General features: G+C 36.5%; 1 protein-coding gene and 1 long non-coding RNA gene across 2 annotated transcripts; one reads left to right on the top strand and one right to left on the bottom strand.

The window, feature by feature from the left end:
- Position 1: 1 nt before the first annotated feature.
- On the bottom strand, positions 2-4,617 carry LOC107084807. Its single transcript, XR_001481237.1, has 3 exons — positions 4,241-4,617; positions 3,491-3,678; positions 2-440 (listed from the first exon to the last, which is right to left on the bottom strand). It is a non-coding gene; the product is annotated as an uncharacterized LOC107084807 (long non-coding RNA).
- Positions 4,618-7,293: 2,676 nt separating this feature from the next.
- Positions 7,294-11,389, top strand: LOC107084781 (chromosome unknown open reading frame, human C16orf58). The gene is made up of 14 exons (XM_015374785.1): positions 7,294-7,582; positions 7,694-7,771; positions 7,842-7,956; positions 8,042-8,087; positions 8,161-8,193; positions 8,285-8,390; positions 9,005-9,106; positions 9,734-9,804; positions 9,883-10,067; positions 10,165-10,222; positions 10,292-10,356; positions 10,438-10,575; positions 10,668-10,733; positions 10,811-11,389. The coding sequence occupies exons 1-14, from the start codon at positions 7,430-7,432 to the stop codon at positions 10,894-10,896; spliced, it is 1,302 nt and encodes a 433-aa protein (XP_015230271.1). The 5' UTR covers positions 7,294-7,429; the 3' UTR covers positions 10,897-11,389.
- The last annotated feature ends 193 nt before the right edge of the window (positions 11,390-11,582 follow it).

The following is an 11,582-nucleotide window of genomic DNA, read 5'->3' as shown; positions in this document are numbered from 1 at the left end:
GTTATATTTTAAAGGCAATGCTGGATTTTATCTGGTAATAATAAAAATTGTCTATGATAAATATAAGAAAGAAAAGCCATCTGTTTTTTTCTATTTAATACAGGAAAATAACAGCTGTAAAGTAAAAAAGTAGTGTTTTTTTCTCCATTTGTTTCATGTAACTTCTAATGCAAACTAGTGGTCACAGCTTTGTTTTGTTACTTTTTGCTCGATAAAACATCAAAACAAAAATCAGTAAATTTTCACAGGAATATTTTTTTTTTGTGTGTGTGTGCTGCTGTGGATGTTCAGTCGAACAGTGTAAGAATGTAGGAAATGAGAAATGTTAGTGCAATAATGCTGATTATAGTCCCAATCCCTGTCACCATGGCGATGATACTGTAGTTTCTCGACTTCTTAAAAAGCTTTTTAACTTCATCTATGTCTTGCGTCTGTTCTCCCTGGGGAAGAAAAAACAGGATTTTTAAATTAAAAGCTGAATAAGAAAAGGCACGAATAAGAGGTGTTGTACAGGCATCCAGATTTCCCTAACAACCACCTTATATGTGACAGGGTGAATGGAGGTTTTAGAGCCCCCAAATGGAGAAACGGAAGCTGAGGTGGTTTCTTGTAGATTGAATATCCAAAAAACTTGAAACAGAAGCAAAAATCTAAAATAGCAAGAGACATCAGGGTAGACACACACGAGGAGACAAGAAACAATAGACAGAAGAATCTAAACACCACAAAGTTGAAATTAAACATATGAAAACTCAAAAAGAAAACTTAAACAGAAGCAAAACGTGCATAACCGTGACATATATAACTTCACTGGCTTCCTCTTGTTACAGGATTGATTTGAAAAATGTTATTTATTCCTTTCACCTTTATAATGAAATATTTAATACAGCACCATACTGCATATATATAAAAAGATTAAGGTTAAACAGCCAGTTGCATATAGATTTGCAGGAGGTTCTGGCCCTAAAGGTAGATGGGATCATTCTGTCTATATCCTTAAAGTTAAAAAAATAAATAACTTTTTAATATTGATATTATTATCAAATCAATGTTATTCATGTCTTCTGAGCATTCTTCCTCTTTTTCCACAATTCCTATTACGCAATATGTTCCTCTTGTGGGGCTCTTTGTTGTAATTTTTTTTTTTTTTCGCAAAGTGCTACATCATTAAATTTAAGATTGATCTAGTAACTAAAGTATGGATACCCTGCTTTAGCATTTTGTTACAGCTATGTACATGTTTAATTGGATTTAATATTTAAAGCAGCTGACAGTAGTCCACAAAGTGTTGAGCTAAAGTTAGGCACTGCTTTTAATTATTTTTTAAAAACAAATAAACCACCTGCCTTGTCACTGCATTGATGGATCTGGTTACTAGAAAAGATCCCATGCTGTGAACTTTATATTAAGAGCTCTGTAAACCCTGTGACAGCTTAAGAAATCCACGGCTTGGATGGAAGAATCTGTCAACAGAACAGCTGGTAGTTCTGCTTTCACATTTGCCTCCTCTTCTGAAAAGCAGCAGGAAGGAAGCTGAAAGACGTCCCATTTGTAGTTTGCCTTGTTAGAGAAACAGGAAACATGTGGAACGAGATATAAAATGTTGTGTTTGGTAGAAAACTGACATCCCAAATAAACCATCCTATGAAACATGGTAGTGGCAGCATCGTGCTGTAGGGATTATTCCTTTAAAGGTAGAGAGGAAAGCTATTCAGGGTTGATAGAAGGAGTGATTAATCTATTGTGCAGTTAAAATGTGTTATCTTTCATTTTGTTTATCATTCATAGATATTTCAGACCCTCAAGTCAATTTTAATATGTGTTTAATATTGGAAAATAACTAGTTAAAAAGAAAGGAAGCATCAAACCCGCATGAGCCTGTATAAAACAGTGAATCCCCCCCTAAATAACTCATTCGATTGCTTTTAGCAACAATAACTGATTCTGGAAGCCAATGTGGCTTTTTTTCAGCCCTCAATTTACAAGATAAATGTCTTGAAAACAACAACAAAAAAAGAGATGTGACAAATAAAATAGAGTGGAAAGTAAATGGAGGGAGCGAAAATGCATGTGATTTAAAGGCATGTCTGCTAAAAGCACTAATGAATCTGTGAATGCATGTACATATTTGCCAATGCTGATACAAGAAAATAATGCTAATCTTGGCCAAAAATTATGTCAGTACTTTGTCTACCTGCGCCAGAGTGGATTTGGTTCAGTGTTTTTGGTTAATGTTCCTGTTGCAGAACTTCAGCTGTGGCCTAATGGGGGCAGGTGAGGACCGCAGTTCTTTGGACATCCTGCTGGTTTTTTGACCTCATGGGTGAGCTGTTCCTCTGCTCCTAGGTTGACCCACCATAATTAGGAAGGTTCACTGCTGTTCCATGTTGTCCCCCTTTGTGGATAATGCTTTTCTATCGTGGTATGCTGGAGTACCACCGCTTTAAAAATGGCTTTACAATGTTTTCCAGACAGAGAGACAGAATTTCCTTGAATTACAGCATGTTATCTGGCTTTTAAAGATATTCTTGTGTTATTTATTCTGTCAATCATGTCCTAATTATTAGTTTTATTTTTTTTAACTTAAAGCAGGTTTAAGTGGAGAAACTGAAATAAGCTTCAAAAAGAGGTAAATGTACACAATGGCTTTTCTCATATGTTCATGTAGATTTAGACACAGACAACCTCAATGAAGCACTGCATTTTGTGTTCGCTTTTGTTATCTGAGGATCTGAAACATTTACATGTGACAAGCCAATAAAAATATGTGAAATTACAATGGAATTGGGATTTACTAAATAAACTATTTTGGACTTTTTTTGGACTCTTCGTAATTATATTTGTTTTCTGGAGCTACTGCACTTTATGGAATTGAAATAGTCATTTACAGTCTGAAAAGCTGTACTAATGAAATGTCGTTTTGTATACACTCGTTGTATGGGGGTACATTTTCCAATGAGACTGGGTTGCTCTGTGTATACAGATCGACAATAAATGTAGTCTGTTTCTTACATAAAATCCTAATAAAAAGGGGGACCTCAGGGTAAATTCATGCCACATTTTTTCCCGATAATTTGGGAAAAAATAATAACCTTTTTCCATAAGTTGTATCTTATTGAAAAACTAAAAATGTAATTAATATATACAAAACAATTCAGCTAAACCAGCGATCAAACATGATCTTTTTCACAGTGGATAAGAGAGAAAGAAATTATAGCAAAAAGGTACAGAGGTGTTTTCACCTTTAATGTGTAGTTTTCCATCAGATGAAGGGAGATAATTAGGATAAATGAGTATTATATGGTTCTGGTTCTCAGGAATGTGTAATAACACTATTAAGAGCAAGTACAAGAATCGTGCAACACAAAATACAAAGCAGCAAATAATTGATTTAAAATGCGTAAATGAGCCCAAGCAGTAAAAATTTAAAATGCCTGATTAACACCTAGAGTTAAACATCTGGAAGGAATGGAGGATAATGTAGGAATACCTTGAAATAATACTCCAGTGCTTTGTAGGCAAAGCAGGAACATCCACAGATCATGCTGCAAATGGCCAGTCTTTTATAACATTTTGGGTCTGGCGGGTCATTATTTACAGACTCTGGAGTTGCTTTAGGAGGGGATAATGGAAGAGTTTCTCCTTTTTCCTCATCCGCCGCTTTGGAATTCCGCATACCTTCAAAGCAAGACAAGTTAAAGTGTTTTCACTTGAAACAAGATAATTGTACAGTAATCTAATCATACCATATTCATCCTGACTGGACTGAAAAACATAAAGATCATTGTTTCTACTGTCAGCTTAAGCAAATCACTAAAAAGGTTCCTAAGAGCTTTTAATGTGTCTTTTTTTCTTGACACGGAAAGTCCCAAGCTATTGGACAAAAAAAAAAAAAAAAAAAACCAGACTTGAACGATTACACTGAAATTGTTCAACACAGCTTGCTGGACTGGTTTGTTGTCATGACAAGAACAAAAATATGAGATACAGGATAGTATCTTATCTGTTCTTGTTTTTCACTTTAGAATGGTAGGAATACCACTTCGCTCTTGATCCTTTTTATTTTGTAATACAATGTGTCTAGTTCTGCTTTGAACTTGTGTAATACTGAACTGTCTTGTGAACAATGTCATGAGACCTGTTATTGTGGTTTCCCTAAAGCTTTGTTTAAATGTTCTAACAGGTTTATTGTTTTCAATGGTGATAATTTTCAATGTGAACATTCAATTAAAGCACAAACCTGGTCAAGCTTAAGAGGCGGTGTCTTTAATCCACTCCTGAAGCCAAGTTACTCCAGTGTTGACAAACGATGAAAACAGATTGAGGATTAATCTCCTGATGAAATTCCTCCTACAGCTGACTGAGTTATTTCTGCTCCTTCTAATAGGAAAAATATCAGCAAAAAGTTCCTCTCACAAACATCTGAACAGGATCAGCAAGTCAACTCCTCAGAGGGTGGTTTACACCTGAGAGCCGGTGCCGTATGTGCAGGACAGGAAGACGAGCCTGGACTGAAACTTAGTCTGGACTGAAACTTAGTCACACCTTCTTCACCGACCAGCCCTCTTTTTTTTTTTTGCTTACCTTATACGCACACGTAAAGTTCTCACACTTTTCTTCCCCTGATTATGTTGCATTACCTCCCTTGGTTCCTCCCCTACTTCCTGTAAATCATGTCAGTTACTCTGAAAAACACAGTTAGGTTACAGCCCAGTTTCTCCTCCTCAGTCCACATTCCAGAGGCAGCAGTAGAGGTGTGTCAAAACTTGTAATGCCACAAGGAGAGATAGTTATCCCAGAGGTTTCAAAAACACATTTTCTGTCTCTAAGCTCATCAAAACACTGTCAAACAAAATGTGCAGTTATGTTTCCCTAGTTTGTTATTGTCTATCTGCTCTCTTATCTACAGATAAGATTCATTTACGCCCCGTTGACTCAGTGATGACAAAGAATGTTTCCTACTGTAGATGCAGAAGCTGTCCCATAAGGTAAACATGAGCATAGGAGTGGAACGATTCCAATGTTCATTAATCAATAATTGCAGCGGGATGGCCCAGATTTTTCAGAAATGTTAGTGTCAGCTCGGCTTTACAAGTATCTGCACGCTTATGCTACTAAAAAACATTAAAGGTACTGTGCTTGTAAAAAATATTCCAACCATTGCCTTTCATTTGGTTTTTGCTACAATCACAAAATTAAATGTATTATGTGGAGTTTTTATGGGGTAGACCAACTTAAATAAGCGCAGTTTTGAGGTGGACATAGTATCCATTGGTATTCAATCCCTTTGCTCTGCGTTCCCTTAATAACCTGGTCTAATTTATCTTTAGCTTACCATACTGTGTTAAAATGTGGTGCATTGAACTTACTTTACTCATAAACTTTAGTAAAGTAGTGCAGAACTGCTAAAAGGAAGGGAAATGTTGTTTCGAAATGTTTACAAAGGGGAAAAAAATTAGCATTTGTTTTCAGCACTATAAAGTCAGTAATTATTTTGTTGGACATAAAATTGTCTTTGGGTACTGCTTATGCAGCTGTACACTTCTAGAGCCTGAAACTTTCCCCAAATATCTCTCTAAAAGTATTGTGTTGTCTTGTTTCCCTCTAGCACATTTTTCACCTAGATTGTACTGAATTTACCTCCGTCCTTCATCTCATTAATTCCCTGTCCCCGTTAAGGTATGCACCTGTACAGCATGATGCTGCCACTACTATGTTTTACAAGTGGTGGCAGCACGGAGAAATGTCAAAAATTTGAAAACTGCTAAAGTATTACAGAACCCTTTTTTAAGCTCACCTCTCTCTTAATTGGACACCAAAGAGGCTCAAACCTCAAATTGACGTTGTGACAATGACAATAAAACATGCAAAATACTTTGGCTGTTTCTTTTATCAATATTTGAAAAGCTATGCAATCGCCCTCCACATCCAAACCAATGAATTACTTAAATACTTGCAGTTCCTTTTAAAATAAAGCTTTTATTGGTTATTTTAAGAGACATTCAGTTGAGAGAGGAAGTTGGCAAGCATTAATTTGTTTTTTTATATCAAGAGGAACTAAAAATGTTATTTTTTGCTTTGATAGTGTTGTTAAAGAAGTATAGAGAAAGTCATAGAAATTGCATTGTTTAATTGAGGATATAGAGGAAGGAGATTATACACTGTCAAGACAGAAACAGTTTTAATAAGGGAGGGTGGTGCACGGAAACAATGGTAAGGTGTGTGGTAACTATGGGATATAGGTTCATAGTGGAGGTGAAAATACATCAGGAATCAATACAGAACCACATCTTTTCTGCAGTGGGATGAACAGGTTCTCAGATAAGGGAAGATAAAATCACCATTAATTGTGATTTTGCAAATGACACTTTAATTTGTAGTGAGAGTAGGGAGCAGGAGGAAAGATGGTTGGGGTCTGAATGGGCCACAAACTTAATACTCATTATGTGTTCATGGTGTGAATGAGCATCTTACAGCCTTGAAATAAACATTACTATTTATAAAGTGCAGGAATGATCAGGAATGTAGACAGTGTTGGAGAAAGGGAAACCAGTTTAAACATACTGGTGCAAAAGGCATTGATATGTAAAGGTTCAGTGCATTGCAAAATAAATAAATGTGGTGCACAAATAGTGCCAATTAACAACACATGTCATCTCAAGGCACTTTACAGTTCACCAGATCATACAGTCAAATGCATTGACTCATTGACTTGAAACCAATCCTTCACACTAAGCATGCTTGTAGCGACAGTGGAGAGGAAAAACTCCCTTTTAATAGGAAGAAACCTCCAGCAGAACCAGGCTCAGAGTGAGCGGCCATCTGGGGTTTAAGGAGACAGAAGCCGAGATTCAAAAAGCAAATACATCAGCCGGGCAGACGAGCTCCGAGCTAGCTCCCATGTCAGAGGATGAAGAGAGCCCAGACTGAGATTTTAAAAATGTCAAGTAGGTTTTCATTTAAACTACTATGTTCAGAGAATTGGCTTCCCACTTGGCTTCCCACTTTTCCTGCAGTCTGCAGGAAATTTATCTAACATTATTTTGGTATTATTTCAAATGCAATGGACATGGAAACAGAAACAAACTGAAAAAAGAACAAAAAAAAAAAGAAAGAAAAGGAGAGAGGTGTGCTAAACATTTAAAAGTGAGAGAATAAGATAAGAACAGAGGAGAAAAAGAAGGATAAATAAAATATATAAATAGGGAACTGTCAGGCGTGTATCCCTTTAAAAGCCCCGCCCTTACATCTTCATCCACCAATGAGAAGTTGAGTTTCAAAGAGCCCGGATGTAAACACGGAAATAGGGTATTCAAAGTAGGAGTTGACGACACGTCACACCAAAACACCATCATATGTATTTTCTAAAATCATATCACTAACAGCTTACATTATCATTATATTTCCAACTGATATCTTCCACAAACTGATGATGGACAAAAATACAGGTTCGGTTTTGGCTACAGAGAGGTATGGCAGTACACAGTCTTGGAAATATTTAGTGAATAATGGAGTATTGGAGAGGAAGAGGGATGGGAGTGAGACTCAATCAAGAGGCAATCCAGTGGTTGGATTCTTTAAAGTAAGAATTCGATTTTTTTGTTGTGTTTTTGTTGTTGTTTGTTTTCTTGTTTGTTTTGCTAGGTATAATTAAAATGAACTTAAATCCTAATTGGTTAGTGTTGGATTTCAGAGCGTCTTTCTGCCTCAAGGCTACCCAGAGAGTGTCAGCAGTGATTACCTGCAATACCAATTCTGGGATACTCTTCAGGTACAATTACCTTTCAACAGCATATAAATGATCCTGTAGTGTCAGTCTGAAGCTTTCCGGTTTTTTCCAGGCTTTTTCTAGTTCCCTGTCGGGCACTCTGGCCACTCAGGCTTCACTTAAAGGAGTTGGAGTTGGAAACCAGGAGGCGACTGTAGCTGCAGCCACAGTTACTTGGTTATTAAGAGGTGCAACTTTCACATAAACTACTAAAAGGACGCATTTATTATTCATGTTAATTCTATTTTGTATTTTAATTATCTTTTATCACAGATGGAACTGGTATGCTGGGAAGAATCCTCTTTGCCTGGAGAAAAGGGTAAGATTGTTTTGTGTTTTTGCAGCTCATCATATGCTTTTTAGTTTTAATTTGATTTCTTTCTACACTCTAGGAGTAAACTGGACTCTGAGGCAAAAAAGTGGAGGTATAAACCCAAGTTAATGGACTTACGCTTAAATACTGAGCTGCTACAGCTTTGATTGTAGCGATGTTTTTATCTTGTAATTCCCTTCTAGGCTTTTTGCAGATGTTCTCAACGACATTGCGATGTTCATGGAAATCTTGGCCCCTCACTTTCCAGCCTGCTTCACTTTAATCATTTGCACTGCAGGAATATTCAAGGTAGAACTTGAAAAATCATTTCAAGTTTGAGAAACATATGTTGAATTTAGTGTTCTGTGGGATCCAAGTGATTAAAGCTTCAGGCTAGATGAAAAGGAAATATCCCATTATAGTCCTGCTGTGGGGAAATATTTCCCCTGTATTTAACCCCCCCTAACAAAGCAGCTTGCTGCCATACTTAGTAGTGGAGGGGCTCGTTAGGGATTAAATATCAGGGACCATCACCCCTATTACATCAGCTATTTTGTGTTATGAATTTTAGGGTAGAAAAGAGTGAAAACCTGATATAATTTTTAATAGATCAGTTTTACAGATAATGCTGAAAGGTCCTTCCTGTTTGGCTGACCATGGATACTGTGTAATCCATACATCTAGTTATAAATTTAGCCCAGTGCTCTAACGGGATGACACTGATCCCAGATAACCAAGGTCAGAATTTATTTCAAAGTTCCATGTTTTTCAATTATCGAGCAGATGTTATTTACTGTTAACATGAAATTGTTACAAGAGCACAAAATAAAATAAAAAGGTCCATGCATCTTAATAGGGTTCCTTGTAAAAGACTAGGCTGGTAAACTCTATGGTTGCTTGTTCATTTTCCCTTTCTTATCAAGTCAATAGTTGGAGTTGCTGGTGGTGCAACCAGGGCTGCACTTACTGTTCATCAGGCGCGCAGGGATAACATGGCGGATATATCAGCCAAAGATGGCAGTCAGGTAACCTTTGCTTTTAAAAACATAAATCAAACGTTCCAGTAAGATTGAATAGGCAGCAAACCAACACTTACTGCTTGTAAGTCTTATTTACTTTTCAAAAGGCAACAAATACAGGTGAGGACAGAAGGCCTCATTTCTGGAAAGACACTCTTTTCCATAACCACGCCCTTTTTTTATCCACAATTTCTATGATCTGAGGAATTCACAAATGTGATCTGAATATTTAAAAAAAAAATGTGGTGACATTCTCCAGAGTATGTTATCTAGAAAATCTGTGTTATTTCTCAATACCAGCAAAAATGGCTGTTTAGAAGAATAGTAAACGATGAGAACAGATCACAATCAGACTTTTTTTCCCCCCAGGTACCTGTATATATGAGGAATTTGACCTCAATTGTGCAACATGCTTACTTATACAAGAACATGATGATTAAAAAACTGAAAGGCTGTGGAATAAAAAGCTGTAGTTTTGTGACTTTTTGAAAGCCCATAGAATTTAAAATCTTGTCAATTAAACTCCAGACTAGTGGAGGTATTGGTATGATGTAATGTTCTAATCTTAAATATGTGTTTTACTTGCTGCATTTTTATTTATTAACAGCCTAATATTTTTGTAATTTTCTGCAGGAGACTTTAGTAAATCTTGCTGGGCTCCTGGTTAGCCTACTACTGATACCTCTGGTCACTGATAATCCGGTGTAAGTTAAGATGCAATATTTATAAACGCCATATATCTTTCAAAATTAATCTAATTGTTCCTTCTTTGTGCTTTTCAGCCTGACTCTCATCCTGTTCTTCCTCTTTACCATCCTTCATCTCTTTGCCAACTACAAAGCTGTGCGTTCAGTGGTCATGGAAACGTTCAACGAGGCCCGTCTTTCCATTGTGTTGCAGCAGTACCTGAAGGACAGGCGAATCCTGAGTCCACTTGAGGCGAATCAGAGAGAACCTGTATTCCTAGGTGTGTAAAACCCAAAACATCTTTAAGCTTTCAATTTGGATTTTAAAGCGGGTTCTTGTAATGTGATAAAAGTCTTATATGTTGTTTTTTTCTTTAGAATTTGGAAAAACTGCACCAATTAAACTTGGTGTGAGGTTACAGGACGCTGTACGGAGGTAACTATAGATTCATGACCACACAAATGAAGCTCAACACAGTTTTCAGTCACTTTGTGTGTTTTGTAGCCCAGAGGAGCTGAATTTGGCTTTAAAGGAAAACAACATGCCTTTCCTGCTGGGAGTTAGAAATGGTATGCTAGCTTCTCTTTTTAAAGGATGTCTTGTGTTTAACTAAAATTTCATCAAGTTCTTAACACTTTTTCTCTTTGCAGGTTGTGTTTGTGTTTGTTTGGGGGCAGAAGCATCAATCCATGATGAAATCAGAGCAGTGTGCCAGGCTGTGTGTATCAGCAACACCTTAACTTGTCCAACAGCTGCAGTAACAACATCTACAAAACCAAAGGAGCAAAGTGAGTGACCTTTTCCTGCATGTCTTTTAGTTAGCAAGATGTTTTAATATTTTGTTGCATTCACAGTGCATTCTTCCCCCCTACAATTTAAGGTTTGTGGGAAATAGTGCTTGAGAGTCACAAGCTGATGGATGCCCATTTCTCTCCATTTCTCAAAGGTGAGTTTGCACAGAATAGATTGAACTGTTAGTATATCCCTGTGTGCATGATTTGTTTATACATTTATAATATTTAGGTGTTAAAGCTGCCGGATGGGACACAAAAAGGACTTTGTTGGACTGGGATGAGTGGAGAGTTGAGTGGAAAACAAAAACCACCTGAGCTGCTTTATTGTTTCATTTTTAACTGCAGCGTTTCTATTTCAGTTTAATGAGCAGCTGTATTTCTCTGTGTTTTATCATTCTTTCAAAATAAAAGAAGGAATTGATTTGAGGCAGTGTTGGAGAAAGTAAATATTTTTGTATAAGTAATATGTAATTTCTCATTAAAGACGATATTCAAACAATCATTTGATTTGTTTTGAACCTTCACACACATATATACTGTCCTCATTAGAAATTTACAAGCTCCTCTCATGGGCATGAAAAGCATTTTATTTGGGATCTTTAGTTATTTATTTTAATCTTTCTACAGTTGCAGTTTAAAGACAGTGTGATGCAAGGGCGTAGGTTTGATTTTAACTTTGGTAGTATGTAAGATATGTAAACATTTTGCATTTAAGATTTTAAAAGAAAGTTTTCGTCTGTCAATATTCTCCATCCAGAACTCCTGAAGAGGAAACGTTTCTGTTTCAACTGGTTTCATTTAGTAAAATATCTTCTTTAAGGAGCCTTTGGCTATCTGAAATAAAAGATACAGTTCCACAAATCAAAAAACTCTGTCCTGCTTCTTTACAGAACTGCAATCAGAAGCTTTTGCTTTTTTTAGCATAGATAATTTTTAGTTTTAAGTTTAAGGCAGAATAATCAGAGAGTTAAACAATGCAGCACAGTTGATGCGCTGCTATG

Source organism: Cyprinodon variegatus, unplaced genomic scaffold, assembly GCF_000732505.1.
Source record: "Cyprinodon variegatus isolate N-32 unplaced genomic scaffold, C_variegatus-1.0 Scaffold109, whole genome shotgun sequence".
Classification (NCBI taxonomy): domain Eukaryota; kingdom Metazoa; phylum Chordata; class Actinopteri; order Cyprinodontiformes; family Cyprinodontidae; genus Cyprinodon; species Cyprinodon variegatus.
Note: the sequence above shows the minus strand (reverse complement) of the source record. Positions and strands in the feature narration are given on the sequence as shown.